Raw genomic sequence first — 23,116 nt, 5'->3', positions numbered from 1 at the left:
CTCCAGTTCCCATTCTCAGCCCCCCCAGGGGGGAGGGAGAGGTTGACAGGGTGGCACCTGGGTGAGAGCTATCCCCTTTCTCTGGCTTCGATGCTCAAACAGGCGCAGAACACTGGATTGATGCCCATCCAAAGGACTCGGCTGGTCAGGATGTTGGGTGTCAGAAGCTTCTGTGGCAGTGGGCGAGGGAAGGTCAGTTGTACCCTGACTCTAGTGAGCTCGAAATCCAAACCTTACGATGGGACCAATGCCGGGCTGATGTTGCTAAATCCCCTGGTTTTTAAGAGGGGGCAGGAAGGAGGAGTGGGAAGAATTAAAAAGAGGAATCCAGAGCTATTGGGGCTGGATTGCTTAAGAACTGCGTCCCGTGAAGAATCATAGAATCTCAGGGTTGGAAGGGACCTCAGGAGGTCATCTAGTCCAACCCCCTGCTCAAAGCAGGGCCAATCCCCAATTTCTGCCCCAGATCCCCAATGGCCCCCTCAAGGGCTGAACTCACAACCCTGGGTTTAGCAGGCCAGTGCTCAAACCCCTGAGCTATCCCTGGGGCAGGACACGCCCCCTTTCTCCCCCCCGCCCCCGCTGGCAGCCTCAGGGGACGAGTAACATTAAAACCCAGGGGGCTCCCTTCACAGCAGAGACGTGGAGAGCATGGGAGTGGGTGTCTGGGATGATTGACAAGAAAATAAGCCAATAAAATGGCAAAGATCACCCAAGTGTGGGCCGGAGTGACTCAAGAACCAATGACATTGCCGCCCTTTGCACGATCGGCTCCAATGTGCCGGAATGCAGCCAATGAGCTCTCGGCGGGGCGGTGGTGGGGGCGGGGTTAGGGAAGAGATGACCCAATGCGCTCTCTAATGGGCGGGGCTGGAGGAGCGAGCTAGCCAATGAGCTCCGAGGGGGCGTGTCCCGGGGGCTGGGCTGCGCCGCTCGCGCTCCGGCGGAGAACTGGGGGGCGGCTGAAGTGGCAGAGCCGGGCTGAGCTCGGCGGCAGCAGCAGGCGGGGATGGAGGAGCCGGAGCCGGAGCCGGAGCCGGCGGGCTCCTCCCCGCGGCGCTTCACCTGGGAGGAGATCGGGCTCCGCGCGGGCCGGGGGCACCCGCAGCAGGAGCGGTGGCTGGTGATCGACAGGAAGGTCTATGACATCAGCCAGTTCTACCGGCGGCACCCGGGGGGCGCCCGAGTCATCAGTCACTACGCCGGGCAAGACGCCACGGTGAGGGCCGGGGCTGGCGGGTCCCCTTTCTTCCCCGGGCCGCGCTGAGCCCCGCCCTGAGGCTGGGGCAGGCGGGTCATCGCGGACGCTGATTGGGGGTCGCACTGAGGCTGTGCCCTGCTTTGCGGAGTCTGCGCGCCCTGGGGAGGAGTGTGTGGCACAGGTTGGGGAGAGCAGCAGGGGCAGCGGGGATGGGAGGTGGCAGAGCCTGGGGGGCGAGCTAACGGGAGGGGTGGTACTAGGCACCAGCTAAATGTTATGTGAGGGGGAGAGGGCAAGAAAGGATTCAACTGCAGGGATTTTATTCCCTGTAGTGGGGGTGGAGGGCTGTATGTTGGAAAAATCAAAGGGCTGTATCCAGAGGCAGTGCCAGGAAATGAGAGGAACGGAGGGAGCAACCCAGGGGAGGAAGGCGCAGCATGGCGTGTGTATGGGGCACAGATGGCGGAACACCTGAGTTAGGCCAGTCCCCAAGGGCCACCTGCCCTCTGAAGCCCTGTGCAGGTGATGTGATACCTCCACCGTTCTGTGAGCAGCACTAGTCCCCACACAGAGATCCCGGTAAAGGCCAGCAGGATGACTATGTGGTCCAAGTTCTCCTATGTACCTGACTGAGAGTCTGGGGAAGGGGCTCTCTGGAGCAGCTGTATGGCGATGGGGATCCGGAAAGTCTGTAGTAAGACGAAGAAGAAAGGGCAGGTTGTGTAGAACGTGTGCCCCACTGGTGGCAAGGGGATGCCCTAATGGGGAGAGGGAGATAAGTAGTGGGATCTGCTTACCTCTGTTGAAGTGGTAGCTTGACTTATTGTGTAATTCTGATTATGAATCAGAGATTTTGAAGCTGCGGTCTGAGGTAAAAAGCAGATCACAGCATGTTTAGCATTGGACTTGTAAGTTTACCATATATCATCTAGCTGGAGGTTGATATGAAAGGTGAAGGGAAGGCCCCACCCAGAAAAGTCCTGGTCAAGAGTCCTGGTAGCATGTTGCTGAACATGTAGATTCAGCAGGGAAGAAATAATTGGGAGAGATGGGGTTTTCTTGTTTAGCCTTACAAGGGTATTGCTGTCAGTATTCTCCTCAGCTCCCTCACTTAGGCCCCAATCTAGTAAAGCACTTAAGCATATGCTTATCTTTAAGCATGAAATCAATGGGTTTGCTCACACACTTAAAATTTAAGCACTTGCTTAACCGCTTTGGTGTACTGGGTCTCTAAAGTGCATCTGCTTTCCTGGATTTTAATTCTGATTTATTTTTTATATAGCAGTGTAGATGTACTTGGTATTTAGGTAACTTATGCTAGACAGAGACCAAAATCCCTGCGCTGCTGAGCTTTCACTTTAAACATGCACAAGCTGACTTATGCCCATTATGCTTCATGAGATCACTTGTCTGTCCACTCCACATATGGTTTCTGGGGTTTACTGGCCAGCACATAAATGGCTACTTTGTTAAAGCATGGTACGTATTTTTGCATGTACGCCCTGGCTGTGTGCACCCCAACTGTCAGCTGTCCCAAGACATCTCAATCGGGGCAGCTGACAGCAGAGGGTAGGGACTTGGGCTGGGTGAAAGTGGTAAAAAGATTTTCACGCGTAAGATTTTTCACTAGTTCACTTTGTGTGGTTTTTGTAGACCCACAAACTGTGAAGTTTGTAAAGATTTCAGAAGACCGTTTTTTTGCTGTGAGATATGAGAAAACTCAAAGCAATTTTAATTGCCTGCTCCATTCCTGATCCAGTAGACTACAACATGCCCAGCCCAAATAATTCAATTTAACTCTCTGGACCTGAGAAGTGGCAATGAGAACTTCTGCCAGAGAGAACAACCCAAAAAAATACTGAATTTAAAATCTGCACAGCCACATGTGGATATTACATTTTACATGTTTGGAAACTCAGGCTTAGAAAGGTTAAGGCCAACATTTTTGACTGAGGGTGCCTACTGGTATCCATCTGTTTAAGTTGTCTTCAAATTAGGCATACAAAATTAGTGAACACTTTTGAAAATGATGACTCTGAACCTGTAAACACTTCTGCGCATTTAATTTTATTCAGCTGAGTAGTCCCATTGAGGTAAGTGCTTGCATGGTCAGGGCCTTGGGTCTTAACCTCTCTAAGGGCCTTGGGTCAGGGCTTGGGTCTTAACCTTTCTCAGCTGCAGTTTCCTCATCTATAAAAAGGAGATAATGAAAAATACCTAGTACTTCATAACTACAGACATAGTGTAAGAGCACATCACTTGTCAATTGTTTTAGGTAAGATCAGTATTTTCAGTGTTATTAGGTACAGTAGAAGCTCAGAGTTATGAACACCAGAGTTACGAACTGACCAGTCGACCACACGCCTTATTTGGAACCAGAAGTACACAATAAGGCAGCAGCGGAGACAAAAAACAAACAAACAAACAGCAAATACATTAAAGTACTGTGTTAAATGTAAACTACTGAAAAAACAAGGGGAAAGCAGCATTTTTCTTCTGCATAGTAAAGTTTCAAAGCTGTGTTAAATCAATGTTCAGTTGTAAACTTTTGGAAGAACCATAACATTTTATTGAGAGTTATGAACATTTCAGAGTTACGAACAACCTCCATTGCTGAGCTGTTCGTAACTCTGAGGTTCTACTGTATTGTCTGTACTAAGCACCAGATATTGTGGTGGGTATAAACAGCTGTTCACAGGAGGTAAAACTATCTAAGGCAACACTGGAAGATTTTCAAATGCAATCTCCATAATGTGCCCAATTTTCAAGGTTAGGTGTGCACTCTTGCACATGTGCATTCATACACGGACAGTCAGGCCACATCTGCATATACTGCATATACAAATACTTGACTTGTGCATATAAGGTACACATCAAGTATTTACCTGAGTAAATTAAACGTGCAAATGTGTGTGCACCATTATATTCCTCTACCTTTGAAAATCTAGCCCAGTGTTTGCAAAGAGCTATATAATTGCAGAATATTATTAAAGGATACTGTCAACCTAAAAATCACTCTGCTGTCCGAAAATGTTTTCTTTGCTACTTTTACAAGAAACAATAACTAAGATTACTAGGACTGGAAAAATGTACTTATTTGGTAGCACCTACCTGGGTAGTCAGATCACGTTTACTCTTTCCCTGTGTAGTCAGTTTCTCTCTGTTGGCTGCCTGAGTCTTTTACACATGGGGAGAGAGAAACTTTTTAAAAAATTAGGATGTTGTGGTTGTAAACCACAAAGTTTGGCACATGGACTCAGGGGCAGACATAGTACCTGAAACTACTCTTAACTTATTGTGATTGACGACATTTCAATTTCATTACGTCCCTTTTAATCCCAGACACTGACCGGGGTAGGAATAGAATTTGGGACCCAGTGTCTTCTAGGGCTGCACAATATGGGCATAACCAGCAGCCTAAGGCAGTGTGCAGACCTTCACAACCTCCACAAGATCATGACAATTCCATCCATTTTAAGCACTGTTCCAGTGAAGGAGTGTCTGAGAAATGGGTCAGTCATAAGGGTCATAGGCACCTAGTGTTGGATTTATGTGCTATCTGGTATTAACAGACCCGGGGAACAAACTGTGACAGATATGATAATATCCTGCAATAGCCTTCACAAACCTTATTGAACTGAGTTAAATCTTATGTTATTGAATTGTGTTTAATATCTTTGGAGTCCATTGTATTAAATGAGTGGTATATATATCATTGTGTATTATATGTATTTTCCCAGGAAGAGTAAATACAGCTCCTCCAGGAACTGAGAAAAGCAGGGAGGGATGATTAGTCAAAGGTGTTCAGGTTATAACATCTCCAGAGAAGCACCCCTCCCTGATGAGGTTCGCATAAACTGGATTCTCCAGAGCTCAACAAACAAAGAAAGGACTTATGGTTAAATAGCCTGAGTTAAAACTGACTTGGAGCTTCTTTCTGATCCAGCAAATGGCCAGGCCCTCTTATCCAAGGGGGTTCCCAATCCTTAGGAGAGGGTTGGGAGGTCTTTGGTCCACTGAGGCCCTAAAACTTGGGTTCTTGTTCTGAGGAAAGGGTGTTATAAACCTGAAACCATTGGCCAACTGCTGGGAGGGGTCTGAAGGACTGTTAACCTCCCAGAGCCCATGTTGGAATTGGGGTGATCTCTGGCAAGCATATTATCCTGCTTGTAGGTTCTTCTATTGTTTTAAAATATGTTCTCTCTGTAATGCTTTGCCCTTAAGAATTAAAGTGCTTGCTTAGAAAGAGCTGTGTGGTAACTCATAACTGTTGGCAATTGCCCTGTTATTAGTCTCTGAAGAGAAAACAAAGCACAGACCCTGGCCTGTTGAGGCAGTCCGCCTTGCTGGGGAATAACACAGTGTAGGTAGGGAACTGTTCAGCCTGGAAATACCTGTTCAGAAGGGAGAGAGAAGCAGGTTTCCACTCAAGAGAGGCAAGGCTGAGGAGCCAGAAGCCTAGAGTGGGATGCCCTTGCTGAACCATATGGAGGGAATATGGGAGCAGTTGTCCCAAACTGTGACACACAACAAGTGTTACGCTTTCTGATCTTCAGAGAGTATCTACAACGGGGTGAAACAGAATTGCTCACCTCTGAAGTAGCTGAGCTGGAGTTTGAGTAGCAGCCGTATTAGTCTGTATCTGCAAAAAGAACAGGAGTACTTGTGGCACCTTAGAGACTAACCTGCAAGATCTCTATCAAGCATTCTGAAAACTACAATACCCACCTGCTGAAGTGAAAAAACAGAAGTCACCTACTACAGGACAGGCCTAACAAAGAAAATAACAGAACGCCACTAGCTGTCACCTTCAGCCCCCAAATAAAACCTCTCTAGCGCATCATCAAAGATTTACAACCTATCTTGAAAAATGATCCCTCACTCTCACAGATCTTGGGAGACAGACCAGTCCTGGCTTAGAGACAGCCCCCCAACCTGAAGCAAATACTCACCAGCAACTACACACCACAAAACAAAAACACTAACCCAGGAACCTTTCCTTGCAACAAAGCCCGGTGCGAACCCTGTCCACATATTTATTCAAGTGACACCATCATAGGACCTAATCACATCAGCCACACCATCAGGGGCTCGTTCACCTGCACATCTACCAATGTGATATATGCCATCATGTGCCAGCAATGCCCCTCTGCCATGTACGTTGGCCAAACCGGACAGTCTCTATGCAAAAGAATAAATGGACACAAATCTGACATCAGGAATCATAACATTCAAAAACCAGTAGGAGAACACTTCTACCTCTCTGGCCACTCAGTAAAAGATTTAAGGGTGGCAATTTTGCAACAGAAAAGCTTCAAAAACAGACTCCAAGGAGAAACTGCTGAGCTTGAATTAATATGCAAACTAGTTACCATTAACTTGGGTTTAAATAAAGACTGGGAGTGGCTGGGTCATTACACATATTGAATCTATTTCCTTAAGTTAAGTATCCTCACACCTTCTTGTCAACTGTCTAAATGGGCCATCTTGATGATCACTACAGAAGTTTTTTTTTCTCCTGCTGATAATAGCTCATCTTAACTAATTAGCCTCTCACAGTTTTTTATGGTAACTTCCAACTTATCTGTATGTGTATCTATCTATCTTACTATATGTTCCATTCTATGCATCCGATGAAGTGAGCTGTAGCCCACGAAAGCTCATGCTCTAATAAATGTGTTAGTTTCTAAGGTGCCACAAGTCCTCCTGTTCTTTTTGCTGAGCTGGAGTGAATTCCAGCTTTTTTGGATATTTCTATACTGGAAATCCAAAATCAGACTCCTAGAAAAAACAAAAGCAAAGGCAAAGCACTTCCCCTTTAAATGTGTGGCTTGCTGCCTCTTTACCATGATTCTCAGAAGGTGCATTAAAGCCCCATCACAATCCCCTACCCCCTCTCCCTTGAGACTTTACTGCCAGGTTGTACAACCACCATTGTAGTGATTGGTCTGAACTTGCGGTACCACCGGCGCCTGGCCTGCCCATGCACCACCCCCTTATTCTCCCTCTTCCAATAGGAGAACAGAGATGGAAATACCTCTCTCCCTCTCCCCTGTTGAGGTAAGCCTGGGCTGAGCGGATGCCCTCTCCCCTTCCTGATTAAATACAACAAGGCTGAGCTGGAAATGGCTGCATCAGCCACATTTGAAAACTGTTTGTTCCTGGCTAGGTGCCATTTAAAGGGCCAGCACTTTGCAAAAGAACACAATGCCATGTGGGCACGTGCAGTGCTGAGCAATGTACTGGAAACAAAGAAAACCAGGAGTGGGGGCAGGGATTCCCTTGAAAAGAGAAAGCAAACTTAGTCCTGGGAAGACTGTAACTTCAGTGCTTGGACAGACACGGGGAGAGGAAATGTAACATCAAACAAAGCGGGAGACTTTTAATGGGGGTGAGGCACCAAACTAACATGTGCGCCCCCTCCAGTGGGTTTGGAATCTAAAGCAAGTTGGACTGTTACTATAGTGATACGGGTATATAAACCCTGACTTGCTTGGTTGGGGCCACGCTTTCCCAGAGAGGGCAGAGGGAACATAGATCTGCTAAGTGATTGACGATTTTCCCAAGTGACAAGAAGTCACTGATTTCCCTTGCAGGGCTCTCCCAAGCAGCAGTGCAAAGGTGTTGGAGGAGTCAGGAGCTTATTACACAGACTGCTCAGTAATGGTGGGGGAGGCATCTGAGGAAACCAAAGGCAGCGGGAGTGGGAGCAGTAGTAAACAGGGAAGCTGTGAGATGTTCCTGTGGGAGATTGTCAGTGGGGAAGAGCCTGGGGGTTTTGTTTGCAGTGAGTGGCAGAACCTGGGGTAAAATTGGGGGAACCTCCCCAACCCTCCTCCTTTAACTGATTAACCTTTTCAATTCAGCCAGCCCATCCTGTCCCTACCCTCCAGTTGCCCCAGTCCCCAGCCTGTTTCTCCTCTAGCTCTTGTGCACCCATTCTGCAGGTCAACGAGGCAGTACTCTGCCTCCAGCCCTTTGCGGTGGATGGACCATGCTGATTAGTCCAGTAGGGAGAGTGCAGAGCATCGAAACTAGCAATGCCCATTGGAGATGTCGCAGCAGTTCCTGTGATCAGGGGGAGCGACTGCAGCATAAGCTTTGCTGCCTGCCCTTAGCCCAGCTGGAAGTGTGGGAAATGGAGGGAATGGGAATAAACCATTGCTTGGAATGGTTAGAGGCAAAGGAGAGAGGGAAATGGGGTGTTAGAGAACCAGGTGGAGTGCAGAAGAGGGCATATAAGTTTATATTTTGAAAGTGGAGGGGTTGGAGCCAGGAGAGGGAATGGCTAGCGTTGCACAAAAGGAGAGAAATGAGAGGAAACAGGAGGTAGAAGAGAATGGAGTCAAGGAGGCATGTTATGGGTTGGACAGGAAAGGAAAGATTTCTGATTCAGAGGTAGGGAGGAAGAGGGCCCAGATACCATGATGACATGCATTAGAAATATCTAGCTAGAAAGTGGCAGAGAGCTCCTACTGCAAGCTGTCTGTTCTGGCTTTGAAGAGATCGCTGTTGGGCAGGGAAAGAAGAAGGGTCCAGTAGCTCCACCACTGGATTACTTTCTGCTAGACTGGGGATGTTCACGAAGCATCTTGTCTGCTCCCCTGCCCCAGTGTGTGATTTATCTCACCCGATCCTCTTGTCTGTATTTCAGGATCCCTTCAGGGCATTCCACCTTGACAAGGCTCTGGTGAGAAAGTACATGAACTCGCTGTTGATTGGGGAACTGGCACCGGAGCAACCCAGCTTTGAGCCCAGCAAAAACGTGAGTGTCGTAAAAGACGGATGTTGGGATGGATTGCGGCAGCAGTGGGGATGTGCTGATATCGCTCATTTACTGGCAACCAGGACTTCCAGTAAATGGTAAATCACATGGCCATCTTAGAATCATGCCTGTTTGAGGCTTCCGCTTGGTGTCCGGCAATACCAGCTAGAAAAACAGGGCCTGTTGGTCACAGGTTCCCTCCTGTGTTACTGCAACACTCATCAGGCGGGGAGCAGAACATGTTAGCTGCAGGCTCCCCTCAGTGATACAGGGACGCAGACGGGAGAGGGCAGCTCTTACGGACCAGGGGATTCCTTTGGTGTCCTAGTGACCCTCACCTGAGGGTGGGAATGAGAAGGGCAGATCCAGTCAGCCACAGGCTCTCCCCGGTGTCACAGAGACCCTTCACCTGCCCAAGCGTCATAGCATGTGAGCTGTATACTTTCCCTGATGTCACAGCTACTGCCTCGGAGGGAACTCCAGCTTTCCACTCCTGCTGCAGTGACCCCTCTGGAGTTCCCAGGGCTCCCGAGGCTGCTGTCCTGCACACCCATGGGAGAGTGCTGAATGTTGGGTCTCCCTGCAGAAATTGCTGGTAGAGGACTTCCGGGAGCTGCGCACCACCGTCGAGAGGATGGGACTCCTCAACCCCAACCACCTCTTCTTCTTCCTGCTTCTCCTGCACATTCTGCTGCTGGATGCTGCCGCCTGGCTCACCATCTGGTACTTTGGGTCATCCTTGCTGCCTTTCCTTTTCTCTGCATTGCTGCTAGGCACCGTCCAGGTATACTGCTTAGGGATCATCCTGTACTTCCACAAACTCGGGACCAATGACATCATATCCCTGGGTGCTTCTGTCAGTACCTCTGATGCTCTTTTACTTAGTGAGCCAAGGAAAGATAAACTTGAAAATGCTTCAGGAATGCTGGGGGTGGGGAGCTGAATGCGACTCCATTTCTGGTCTCTCCCAGCAGGAGATACTGTGAAGAGTTCCGGACGTGGAGAGCTCACAGCTTCTCCATTCCTTGCGTGTCTTAACAGAAGGAGCTGGAAGGGAGGAGCAATGGTTGTGGGAAGCTCCCAGCTATTTTAGACTCAGCCTCTCTTAGGAGGAGGAGCTGTTGGAAATACAGCAGAAGCTCTGGATGTGGCAGGCTCACGAGAATTCCAGCCCCCTCCTTCCCAGGGTCTGGGGGGCGGGAGGGGGGAACGCAGCCCCTTGATGCGTGCTTTTTGAGTGAGCGGAGTTAGAACTGGTATCCTACGTATCTCCTCCCCATAGTCTGCTAGAGCGCGTCATTGGTCCCGGACTTCTTGCTACAGTGGAAACAAGGCTGTACTCTGCTCTGTTTTGTATGAACTTTGAGAGACACTAGGCAGTAGCCATGCCCTCCTTGTGCTCCCATGGGAACACACAATGCACTGGAGCTGAGGACATAGCAGCTCTGAAAGCCCCAGCTGTTCCTCCTCTGCCCAGGTGGTCCCTCTGGAATTGCAAACACTGGGAGGAGGCAGGCTTCTCATCAAAGGCTACTTTGTTACGGTGCTCCGACCAGTTTGAAGAGAATAAATGCCCTGATTCTTAGTTCCGTAGCCTTTTCTTCCTGGCCCCTCCTTCTCCACATAAACAACTCTCCAGCGCTCTGTAACCTCACCCGGTCTGGGCTGGAGTCTAGTGGCAGTATAGTGAGGGAGTGATGTTTGGGACTGTGTGTAGAGAATGGAAATATCTCCTTGTGACCAGTACAGGGGGCTCTCCCCTGCTTGAGGTCAACAGTCAGGAGAGCAGGAGTGTTGTTCCTATGACTGTATGTGTGGAGAATGAACACTGTTGCAGAAGCTCACTAAACTCTGGCTTTTTTCTCAGTGATTCCTTTTGTTTTCCAGGCCCAGGCTGGGTGGCTCCAGCATGATTTCGGGCATCTCTCGGTGTTCAGCAAATCCAAATGGAACCACTTGGTTCACAAGTTTGTGATTGGCCATCTGAAAGTAAGTGTTCAGTGCTGAGATCAATCGCCAGAGTTTCAACAGGACTCATGAGCAAGGGAGCCCCATGGGTTCAAGAAGGATCTTGTTCCCTAATCTTGACAGGGAGGGGAATGTGGTGCAGCTCTGGGGAATGGGTGAATAAGTGATGGAGGAGTTGACTTATTTTTGACAGCATTGATGTTTGAATCCTCTGGTCACATTTGTTCCTGCAGGGTGCACCGGCCAGCTGGTGGAATCATCTGCACTTCCAGCACCATGCCAAACCCAACTGTTTCCGCAAGGACCCTGATGTTAACATGCACCCCTTATTTTTTGCTTTGGGAAAGACACTGTCTGTGGAGGTGAGTCTGAGGGATGTCTGGGGGCAGGTTGGGTCACTGGAACGATGCAACATTAAAAAGATCCAAAGTCAGGAAGCAGCATAAAGTTGGGGAGAACACTATGATACAGAGCTGCAGAACAGCTGGGCTGCCTCTGTATTTCAGGCATTCTGGGAAGGAGTTGGGAGGGACGGACCTCTTGCTTAAAATCCAGTTTCCTGAGAGAGAGGACGAGGAAGTGAGAGATCATGGAGTGGCAGTAACCTCCCTGTAGCTGTGGTTGCAACCAGTTTCCATTATTTTTTTGTCCTGGTATAACTTTGACTTGGAAAATTGGTTTAGCCTGAAAATGTCCAGCTTTAGTCAGGTTTCAGAGTAACAAAGAGAAAGTTCATTAAACTGCTTTTGAATCAGTATAAAAATTACCCAGATTTGAAATGTTGTCTTATATTTAACATTACTTTGTCTTCCCCAGCTCCAAACAGCTTGTTACAACTTCTTTAAACTTTCCATACAGTTAAACTTCATTAAAAGTTGCTTTTTTGGCTATGTTTTAGAATGTGTTAAAGATTGATTTGTGATTAGTGATTCATTTTGGGATGTATTACCAGGAGTGTCATATGGAAGACTTGTGAAGTAAGTCTTTCACTCTGCTCGGCACCGGTGAGGCCTCAAGTGGAGTATTGTGTCCTGATCTAGGCACCACACTTTGAGAAAGATGTAGACAAATTGGAGAGAGTCCAGAGCAGAGCAACAAAAATTATATGAGGTTTAGAAAAACTGACAAAAGGTTAAAAAAAACCCTGGGCATGTGGAGTCTAAAGAAGAGAAGGCTAAGGGGGAACATAAGTCTTCAAATGTTTTAAGGGCTGTTATAAAGAGGACAGCGATTAATTGTTCGCCATGTCCTCCAAGGCTAGGACAAGAAGTAATCAGCTTAGTTTGCAGCAAGGGAGATTTAAGTTAGATATTAGGAAAAACTTTATAGTTAAGCACTGGAACAGATTACCCAAGAAGGTTGTGGAATCTCCATCATTGGAGGTTTTTAAGAACAGGTTAGGCAAACACCTGTTGGGGATGGTCTAGGTACACTTGATCCTGCATTAGTGTGAGGGGCTGGACTAGATGACCTGTCCAAGTTACTTCCAGCCTTACGTTTCTATGATTCTGTGATTGTGCTTATGACAGGGGTGGGCAAACTACGGCCCGAGGGCCGCATCCGGCCCTGCAGATGTTTTAATCTGGCCCTCGAGCTCCCGCCAGGGAGCGGGATTGGGGTTTGCCCCACTCCGCCTGGCTCCTGGAAACAGCGGCATGTCCTCCCTCTGGCTCCTACGCGTAGGGGCAGCCAGGGGGATCTGCATGCTGCCCCCACCCCAAGTGTGGCCCCCGCAGCTCCCATTGCCCGGGAACCACGGCTGATGGGAGCTGCTGAGGCAGTGCCTGCGGACAGGGCAGCATGCAGAGCTGCCTGGCCGCGCCTCCGCGTAGGAGCTGGAGGGGGGATATGCTGCTGCTTCTGGGAGCTGCTTGAGGTAAATGCCCCCTGGAGCCTGCAGCCCTGACCCCCTCCCACACCCCAACCTCCTGCTCAAGCCCTAATTCCCTTCCCGCCCTCCGAACCCCTCGGTCCCAGCCCGGAGCACCCTCCTGCATTCCCAACCACTCAGCCCCACCCCAGAACTTGCACCCCCAGCTGGAGTCCTCATTTCCTCCCGCACCCCAACCCCCAATTTTGTGAGCATTCATGGCCTGCCATACAATTTCCATACCCAGTTGTGGCCCTCGGGCCAAAAAGTTTGCCCACCCCTGGCTTATGGGGAGCTAGTGGAGTTGTTTGACGATGGCGGTGATATGGTCTCACTTATCTGTACATAGGGCACTGAAAATCAGGTGTCTCCAAGATAGGAAAATCTATTCATCCTTGTTTCCATGGAGATGAGCTACAGTCTAGGTGGTTATCTGTCTCTGCTTTGGAGGCTGATATGGGTGGGTGTTCTAAACACTGCCACGTATATTAATAGCATTGTGTTTTATTTTGGTTTCTGTATTTTTGCATAGCATGTGAATTATGCTTTGTACCACATGCATTTTTCCAGTTCTAGGAACTGTATTAAGCAACTGTTCTAGAAGGCAGCCTGCCTAGATATTGCCAGCTTCTGCAACCAATAGCAAGTTACAGTGGGGAGTAAGGCCGCAGTCCGGCATGTGCTTAATTTTATGCACATGAGTAGTCCCATTGGCTTCAACAGGACTACTCACGTGAGTATTGTTGGAGGTGAAGATGAATCCATCCCAGATCCAGGACCCTGCTGCTCTCTTGTTCATTCCAGAGCATTACTGAAGGCAAAATTCAGTTACTGTTCAGTCTGTTGGCTTATCTGTATTAACCAGGTGATAAGCACTCTCTTGTGACCATGTGATGGGACCTTTTGTGCATGCCAGAGTGAAGGGAGCTTTCTGGATTAGTATCATCCACATGGAGCCATTTTGCTGATTTTCATTCTTTCAGTGGAGGCAGGGTAGAGCAGAGTAGGACCGTCCATCCCTTCTCTACAAAGGTGACAGCTCTAATCAGGGCCTGCTACAGATCTGTCTTACTAACTGAGAGAGACAAGGTGGGTAAGGTAATATCTTTTATTGGACCAACTTCTGTTGTTGAAAGAGAGAAGCTTTTGAGCTACACCAGAGCTCTTCTTCAGGTCCCTTTGTAGCTCAAAAGCGTATCTCTTTCATCAACAGAAGCTGGTCCACTAAAAGATATTATCTCGCCCATCTTGTCTCTCTAATATCCTGGGACCCACATGGCTGCAACAACACTGCACACATTAACAACTTAGCGTACCCATCAGAGCATTCCTGTTTTCTGAGCCCCACTGTCTCTGAATTGAAGGATATGGATTGGGTGATGGTCAGGATCTTGGAGAGGTTTGGGTGTGGGTTGTTTCCCAACTTCGCTTTCTTCTCCTCTTGGTTAACAGGCTGGTGTGAGTTAACCCTGAGAGCACAGAGAAACCTGAGCATATGGCCTGCTGTTGGGTGTATTATTCAGTAGAGTACCACTATTGGTCTGTGTGGCTCTTATCAGCTCAATGGTCTCTTGAGAGGACTTGTGATGAGACAAAACCTTGGTCGTGGTCATAGTAATAAATGGAGTCACATTTGTGAAGTGGTTCCAGCTCCCCCTACTGGGGAACAGCTTGTTGTGCAGGTCAGAATTCACATTTCAAGGGCCTAGCCTGGGCAGTTGTGCATCAGAGGCAGTGGGGAGGGGTCCCTTTAGAAGATATAAAATAGGGTGAAGTAGTGCTGTGGGGGACCCAGGTATGAAGAGACGGCTGGCGGGTTCCTGTTAATGCCTGTCTCTGGAAGGTATTTATGCAGACATTTCTCCTGATGGAGTTGGTAGGGGATTTTTGAGCCTCCCTCTGAGGGAGGGTGATCGAAGTACTTGTATAAGTGTCTCTGTAGCCCAGGTAACCTGCCGTGATCCCTTTTCCTTTCACAGCTCGGGATGAAGAAGAAGAAGTTCATGCCTTACAACCATCAGCATAAGTACTTCTTCATAAGTGAGTATCTCTACTCCCATGCAGTACCAGCAATCATTAGTAGGAGCATTGCCAGCAGATCGAGGGAAGTGATTATTCCCCTCTATTCGGCACTGGTGAGGCCACATCTGGAGTATTGCATCCAGTTTTGGGACCCCCCCACTACAGAAAGGATGTGGACAAATTGGAGAGAGTCCAGCAGAGGGCAACGAAAATGATTAGGAGGCTGGGGCGCATGACTTACGAGAAGAGGCTGAGGGAACTGGGCTTATTTAGTCTGCAGAAGAGAAGAGTGAGGGGGGATTTGATAGCAGCCTTCAACTACCTGAAGGGGGGTTCCAAAGAGGATGGAGCTTGACAGTTCTCAGTGGTGGAAGATGACAGAACAAGGAGCAATTGTCTCCAGTTGCAGTGGGGGAGGTCTAGGTTGGATATTAGGAAAAACTTTTTCACTAGGAGAGTGGTGAAGCCCTGAAATGGGTTACTTAGGGAGGTGGTGGAATCTCCATCCTTAGAGGTTATTAAGGCCCAGCTTGACAAAGCCCTGGCTGGGATGATTTAGTTGGTGTTTGTCCTGCTTTGAGCAGGGGGTTGGACTAGATGACCTCCTGAGATCCCTTCCAACCCTAATATTCTATGAATCACCAGAACCCTCCGAATTAATTCCTTTGGAATATGATTACCTGCTTCATGTCTCTGCATTCTTCTTTTCTCTTCTCTAGTTGGACCCCCAGCCCTGGTGCCCCTCTACTTCCAGTGGTACATATTCTACTTTGCAGTGCAGCGCAGACAGTGGGTGGTGAGTATGTCCAATTTTGCCAGATCCTGCGGTGCCTCCCCCTAGTTTTCTGAGTAAGGTTCAGTGTGAGGAGCTGGGACTGAAAAGTCAGAGGGAGGAGTCCTGAGTGTGGAGTGGCTGGTCACCATGTCTCACTGTGACACAGTGGATGGGTGTATGACTGGTGCCTCATCCTTTGACAGAAGAGGAGAGCGGGTGTCTTCCCCCTAATGCATGTGCTTCTCAGTCTGTGAGAACTGTGGTAACAAAGGGAGTTATCTGGGCTCTGCTGCTGTGCACCGATGGTGGTCAGTCAGCAAGGGTTTCTGGGGCCTTCCCCTCATGTTGTGGGGTTGGTGCAGCTCTATGGAGCCTGACCATCAAATGTCACATCAAACCAGTGGCTGGTTTGGGGCAGGAAGGGAGACAGTGCTTACCCTTCTGTGGCTGCCTGAGGGGGAAAACCATTGAAAGCTGAGGGGAGCGGGAAGGAAAGCAATAGAAATGAGAGGGGCTGAGAATGAAATTCAGTGCCTCATCTGCCTGGGACACATACATTTAAAAAAAAATAGATTTTTCTCTTTTGGGGGGAAGGCCCCTTTCTCCTAATTCCCCCACCCAGTTTCAGTGGTGGGGCCCCCAGGCTCCTGCTCTACAGCCCAGCATGAGAGAGCACCCAGAGCAGCGCTAGGTTCCTGTAGCAGAGATCCGGCCTCATCAGCCACTTCTCCCTGCCCCCAGAAGCTCTCTTTTTATCCCCCCTTTACACTGTTCGGGTTTCCCAAATGGCCTATAACCCAGTCCTCCAGCAGCACAGAGTGGACCGGGCAAAGGAGAATATGGGTGTGTGTGTGTTTCAGGAGCATGGTAGGGGGGTATGCTGGGACGAGGAGGGATAATGGGGGTTGGGAGGCAAATGCAGAAAAGGAAGAGCTCTCACCTGAGATTTAGGTGCAAGGGGGTCTTGACTGGGGAGAGAAGCAACTGAGAGAGGATTATTGCAGGAAAGAGAATAAGTACCAGAGAAAAGCCCGCAGAAAAGTGCAGAGGAACAAGGAATGGTGGGAGGGAAATGAGGCAGAACAAAGCTGTCTATAGCTGCTGCTGCTTTCCCCTTCCACTTCCCGAGTCTCTCCTTTCTGCCCTCGCTGCCCATCCTAGCATCGGAGGTGAGCGAGAGATGGCCCTTCAGGGTGCGCCTTCTTTTGGCACATGGCCCAGGTCAGGCTGATTACGTGCCAGGGAGCGAAGTGGAGCTAAAGCATATGGGCAGTAAGGAGGGGTGGATGTCTTCAGGGCTGCATTTCAGATGGCGCATGCTAGGGGAGGGGAGGGAGATAAAGACTGTGAATTATAGTGGTGGTTTCGGGGGCTGCCAGTGCAGGGCAGTGGGCAAGGGCTGTAATCTACAGCCTCGATGCAGGTTTCTCTCTGTCTCCTCTCTGACAGGACCTGGCCTGGATGCTGACCTTCTACATCCGATTCTTCCTCACCTACTTGCCATTACTGGGGGTGAAAGGGCTCCTGGGGCTCTTTCTTCTGGTCAGGTATCACTCACCCTACTACCCCCTATGGTTGCTTCAGCTCATAACTGTTTCTTATCAATCCCTCTGCTCTGCCCTTCTCTAGTCCTCTAGCCAACCTGCCCATCTCTTCTTTTCCTAACTGCCCCCTAATCTTCTGCCCATTGTGACTTTCTGTGACCTGACAGGGGAGATTATTTTCCCTGTGGTGTCATCACCTGTGTGGGCCTTTTGCTGTCCGGTTGGTTGGAATCCATGGGAGAAGTTTCATCAAGCAGTAACTGCTTTGGCCCAGGAAGAGTTCCTTGGCTCTCATAGGCTTAGGTGGGCATGTGGTGAGTGACTGCTTTGTGTGTGTTTGTCTCCACAGGCTCATAGAGAGTAACTGGTTTGTCTGGGTGACGCAAATGAACCACATCCCCATGCACATCGATTACGATAAGAATGTGGACTGGTTCTCTACTCAGGTATGACCGTCTCCGTCCCCGGGAGCTGTGGGTGTAAATTCCAGACCAGATGGCACTTTGCTATAGATGCTAGGCGTCAGCAGGGAGCCCGTAGAGGGTTACAGGGTTCAGTAGGGAAAGGCATTGTGAGCACTCTGAAATTCGTGGTAATAGGGTTGGAGTCTGCACTCATTGGGGGTGACATGGTGACTGCAGGTGATCTGGGGTTTTGCATGGAGCTCTCCCAGTGCAAGACGCTCCTATGTCCTTCCTTCTTCTTGTATCTTGACCCTGTGCCCATTTCTGTAAGGGTGAGGAGGCCTCCACAGAGGAGAGTCAGGGCAGATTTGGCCTAATCCTGCTGGTGAGACCAGCTCCGTATTGGTTAGGACTCTGATCCCATATCCCAGAATGCCCAGGCCTGGTCTCACTGTCCTCAGGAATAAGAGCTGTCATCCCCGTCCTCAGATTAGTCTGTTCAGTCTAGAGGAGAGTGAGGATGAGAGGGTGGCACCAGGTTATCCTGCTGTCCAGGCAAATGAGAGATGAGCATTCATGGAACAACACTCACTGCTCCCCTTCCTCCCCCAGCTCCAGGCAACGTGTAATGTTCATCAGTCTCTGTTCAATGACTGGTTTAGTGGGCACCTGAACTTCCAGATTGAACACCAGTGAGTATGGGTGCAGGGATGAGAGAAGGAATCCTAAGGAACACCAGTCACTATGGGCACCAGGGGAGGGCAAGGGAGCCTGTGCGGCATCAGAGAAAACAGGCACAAAGGAAAGGGCAGGAAATCTATGGGGCACAAGACATGGAGGAGGAGTGGAAACTGTATTGGGCACCAGATGGAAAGGCAGGAACTCTCTGGGGCATCAGTGACTACACCCATTGAGGGAGATAGAATGGGAACCGCATGGGGTATCAGTGAGTACAGGCACTGAATATAGTGAGAAGGGAACACTATAGGGCACTAATTGATTCCAGATTCAAAGTGAGAATAAGCTACCTGTGAGGTTGGCTCCTTGAGGGGAGGCAGGAAGCCTGTGAAGCACTAAATGAGAGACCAGCTCTCTGGCAGGTTTCAACTAGTGTAAATGGTGGATTCTCTGTAATCTGAAGTCTTTAAATTATGATTTGAAGACTTCAGTAACTCAGCCAGAGGTTATGGGTCTATTACAGTAGTGAGGTGGGGTGGGGTGAGGTTCTGTGGCCTGCGTTGCGCAGGAGGTCAGACTAGATGATCCTGATGGTCCCTTCTGGCCTTAAAGTCTATGCGATCTCATGGAATCAGCCCCCTTCTCTCTCCACAGCCTTTTCCCCACAATGCCTCGACACAACTACTGGAAGGTGGCCCCCCTGGTGAAGTCCCTGTGTGCCAAGCACGGCATCGAGTACCAGAGCAAGCCCCTACTCACTGCCTTTGGCGACATTGTGCAGTAGGTGTCAGTCAATGTAAAAATGTTGTGCAATAGCCGTTGACAAGATGGGGACGCTGGGCCTTGTGGGAAGACAGTGCCCGTTGTGGGAGGGCAGGTCCACTAGGGACGTGGGGTGGGAGGGCCGCAGCTGGAACAGAAGAGATGCAATAGAAATAGGATTGGATGGTTCATGGGACTGAAAGTGGGATATGGATATGGATCCTTTTAGATCTAGCCACTGGTTTCAGTCAGTTGCAGATAGCTAGTGTGGACGCTCTGATGGAAAACACTCCGCCAGCAGCCTCTTCTCCCATCTCAGGTGCCTCCATTGCTGTCACTGTAGAATTATGTCGGGGTGGGGTCTCCTAGTCAGGTCTGTCCCAAGCCTCATTCATTCCTTCTTTGTATTTTTTATAGCCTTGAAACCTTACCTAACCATGTCTTCTCCTTTGCTTGCTTCCTTCCTTTTTGTCTCCTGTTGGGTTGTTTGCTTTAACCCTCGGATCATACAGCCGTCTCTCGTGACTCCATAGGGACTTGTCCTGTGTCTTTCCCAGGATCGGTAGCCTGAATCACTGTGTCTTTGAGTATCTCCCTGATGTGTTCCATACAAGGGATTTGAATATTACACTAGATTTCATCAGCCCCCCCTTCTCAAATTTGCTTTATTGATCTTTACTCTCACTGTGCTGCCACATTTCATCATTTGTTTCTAAACTAATCCGCCTCCCTCTCTCTATCCCTGCAGCTCTCTGAAGGATTCGGGGGAGCTCTGGCTCGATGCCTATCTACATAAATAAGCAGCAGCAGCTCCAAACAGAGGTATTCCCCCACCCTCGCTGCCTCCCACGATGGTCACCATGAAGACACTGGACAGAGAGCTGGCTGAGCCAGGGGTGTGGAGCTGGGCAAGCTTAATTCCAGTAATGAGTGTGGGGGCTTTCTAAGATGTTTGTTCTTAGTCCTTCTCATGCTTCTCCTACTCCTCCTTTTTTGGTACTGAATAATAGAGAGGATCAGAATGGAGGAGACCACTTGCCGGGAAGGAGGAGCAGCTTGTAGGTCTGGGAATTAACGCCCTTCTGTCTGGTGGCATTTCACTTGCTGTGTCTGTAGGAGAGAAACCTTTTATCTAACATAAATATTTCTGAGATGCCTGGCAGCTTGGTATCTAACCCCTACTCTGCTCCTTCCCCATGTGAAAGAATCAAGGAAGCTGGGACAGGCTGAGATCACTGAAGGTAGAAGTTGAGGTGGTGGGAAGAGGGAGAAATAAGGAGAAATGTAAGTGTGGGAAAGAGAAGAACCTGTGTAGGGGCTACGTTGTTAAACATCCTTGTGAATTTAAGAATGGTAAACCAAGTGTCCAGACCTTGGGGGCGTGGGGTAGAGAAGAAAGGCCAAACCACCAGGCAAGGGCTTAGACTACTTCGTAGGGATGAGTGTGAGAAGAGAGAGACCAAACCACAGAGCAGGCACAGGTGGGATGCAAGAGCTGTTTCCTAGATGTGGGGGGCTTGGCATGCTGTGTCCAATGAGAGTGCTGCTACATATATGCCTTGAGTGTTTTGGTTTTTTTTTTAGAGGTAGGACGGTGAGCCCCTGGATCTCTGGGTTAATTATCATATTGCAACTTCTGCTGGAGATGGCCTGAATAGCTTCCACAGTGCCATACTCTAAAAGTGAAAAAGTTGATGGACCAGTTACTGATACGCTAAAAAGATAGACGTTAATGCAAGTGGAACCTCTAGTCCCCCCAGATTGGCTGCCATGGTGCCCCCAGCAGTTTAGATGAGGAAGAAGAAGACTGTATAACCAATCCATGGCTCCTTGGGAGTGTACACTTATTATACTGCACCCTTTGGCTACTGAGGACTTTGTAAATAGGGAGAGAACTCAGGATTTTTTGCATCAAAAGCACAGGATGCTCCCATGTGAGCTACAGGCAAATCTTCTTCCACTGTGGAGGCATCAGGGTTCAGGACTCCACTTGAACATGTCTAACATTCCAGCCAGCAGAGGGCAGTGGGGGACATGCATTGTGGGCGCACAAACACAGGCCGGCATGTTGTGCCTCTGGTTCTCTATGGGTCTGTATGTCTACACTGCAGTAAAAAACCCACAGCACTGAGTCAGCTGACTTGGGTGCGGGGGGGCTTGGGCTGTGGGGCTAAAAATAGCAGTATAGGGGTTCGGGCTCAGGCGAGAGCCCAGGCTCCAAGACCCTCCCTGCAAGACCCATGCCGTGGGTCTCTGATTGCAGTGTAGACGTACCCTATTAGGTAATGTGCCTCCAAGACATGCTCTGAAGGGGTATGCGCTTCACTGTAACTCTGCCAGAGTATTAATTAGCCTTACGGCCTTTGCCGACGCTACCTACAAGGCCAAACAGCCCAACTGCCAAAGCAGATGTAGCATCTCGCGTGACCTTTCTAAAGGTTGCAGTTTGATCGCTCGCACCCTGCCTGCCCCCATCATTTCTTTGTGTTTGAGCCTCCCCTCTCCAAGTTTTGGGTCCAGCCTCTTTCCTTCTCTCTCTGGAGTTCTTAAATGGACAAGTGTGACGCAAGGACTCTCCCCATCTTCCCTGCCCTCCCCTCGCTCCCGTGGTAGCTCCTGCAGCCAGACAACATTGTGACAACTTTTCCCAACTATGGTAATAGCTGATTCAGGCCATGAATACAGCACAGACTTCTGCTGGCACAGCTGTGTCAGGGGCGAGAAGCGGGGTGACCTCTGACCAGCACAACTGTGCCGGCAAAGCCCCTAGTGCAGACACAGCTATACCAACAAAACTGCTCTTCCGTAGATAGCTGGTTTTGCCTGCGGGAGGAGGGTGGGACTGGAATAAGCTATGCCATTACAAAGCACAGTTTTGTTGGTATAGCTGTATCCACACATGGCAAGCTTTGCCAGGAGAGTATACTGCTGTGTGTCATTATGCCAGCAAAGCACTCCTAGTGTAGACATGGCCATAGTATCTAAAGGGGACTGGGAAAGAAATGTAACTTCCCCTCTCTGGCCACCATCCAAAAGATTGGAGGGCCTGTGAAGTGGGCGGTGTCACCTCACCCTCGACAATGGCTGGGATGAGAATTCATTTTTGTTTAATGGAAATAGTTAAATTGCCATTAAATCATAGGTCCGGAGTGTTGAATAAAGAGTGTAAATTTAAAAGAAATCCTCTGGGCTCCTGTGGTTGTTTTCTCCTATTTTGTCCCTTTTCTTTCCCATCACTTTCCCCCATGTGGGGGATTAGTAAGGAAACCCCCTACCTTCCGCAATCCCTTCCATCATAAGAGTAAATCTCATCTATGCAGGAAACATGGCTTTCTGAGGGCTGGTCTGCAACTGTGGAATAACCTCCTGCAGGAGCTAAGGACCATCACAAACCTTGCCACCTTCTGCTCCAAGTTCAAGGTGCACTTCTTCAACCTGGCCATCACTAGCATAAACACAGAGCAGCAGGTACATTTTACACAAACCAACGCACCCTACCAGAACAAAACTCTACACACCATTCTCCCCCTGGGGTGAGGATGAGGGGGAAAACAGATCACACCTGACAGAATTTAGTCACATTGCTGAATGCGTGCCTGGTAGGTGCTGAGATAATCTGGAGGTGGGGGCAGAATATGAACCTATAAAGACTAAAATAGAATCCATCAAGTCAAAGGAATCTTTAGGGGAACAACTATTTGTCCATGGTGCAGCAGCAGTGTCTGTGGCTGCTCTACCCTGATCATCTACTCTCTGTCCAGGTTCTCAGGATCTGGAAGAATCCTCACACATCTGTGAAGGGAGTTCTCTCGTCCATTGGGCAGTATACCCAGGGGAGGCTCTCTTCCCACCTTAAATCACTTCAGGACAGAATTACATTTCACCTTGTGATGGGTTGCTCCCCTTCAAGATGCCACCTGATGTGCTGAGATATCACTGAGCCTGCCTGTTCTGCCAGAATGGGCCCCCTATAACCTGTCTTGCTGAGCCAGGCTCTTAAGCCTCCTCTAGCACACACACAGGCAGGGTCTCACCCAGCTGCAGAAAGACACAGACACTGAGATCAGTTCTGGGAAGACTGAGTTTAAGAGACTTGTCCCAGCACTCAGTTGCCCACCTTCCTTGGA

General features: G+C 49.2%; 1 protein-coding gene across 2 annotated transcripts; it reads left to right on the top strand.

The window, feature by feature from the left end:
- Positions 1-940: 940 nt before the first annotated feature.
- Positions 941-22,170, top strand: LOC125639127 (acyl-CoA (8-3)-desaturase). 2 transcript variants are annotated; one of them, XM_048855667.2, is made up of 12 exons: positions 944-1,219; positions 8,856-8,966; positions 9,553-9,750; positions 10,854-10,955; positions 11,168-11,296; positions 14,784-14,844; positions 15,546-15,622; positions 17,051-17,148; positions 17,495-17,591; positions 18,162-18,241; positions 18,882-19,007; positions 19,738-22,170. In XM_048855667.2, exons 1-12 carry the CDS (start codon positions 1,010-1,012, stop codon positions 19,787-19,789), a joined length of 1,341 nt encoding a protein of 446 aa, XP_048711624.1. In that variant the 5' UTR covers positions 944-1,009; the 3' UTR covers positions 19,790-22,170. The 2 variants fall into 2 exon arrangements, with proteins under 2 accessions (XP_048711625.1, XP_048711624.1); XM_048855668.2 differs by lacking the exon at positions 18,162-18,241 and having other exon boundaries at positions 941-1,219.
- Positions 22,171-23,116: the final 946 nt, after the last annotated feature.

The sequence above is a fragment of the Caretta caretta genome, chromosome 6 (assembly GCF_965140235.1).
Source record: "Caretta caretta isolate rCarCar2 chromosome 6, rCarCar1.hap1, whole genome shotgun sequence".
Taxonomy (NCBI): Eukaryota; Metazoa; Chordata; order Testudines; family Cheloniidae; genus Caretta; species Caretta caretta.
Note: the sequence above shows the minus strand (reverse complement) of the source record. Positions and strands in the feature narration are given on the sequence as shown.

Excerpts from the sequence above, each read along its gene's own strand:
- LOC125639127 (XM_048855667.2), top strand. The coding sequence starts at position 1,010 with ATGGAGGAGCCGGAGCCGGAGCCGGAGCCGGCGGGCTCCTCCCCGCGG. Across the intron at positions 11,297-14,783 it reads GAAAGACACTGTCTGTGGAG|CTCGGGATGAAGAAGAAGAA; the intron begins GTGAGTCTGAGG and ends TTCCTTTCACAG. Across the intron at positions 15,623-17,050 it reads TGCAGCGCAGACAGTGGGTG|GACCTGGCCTGGATGCTGAC; the intron begins GTGAGTATGTCC and ends CCTCTCTGACAG.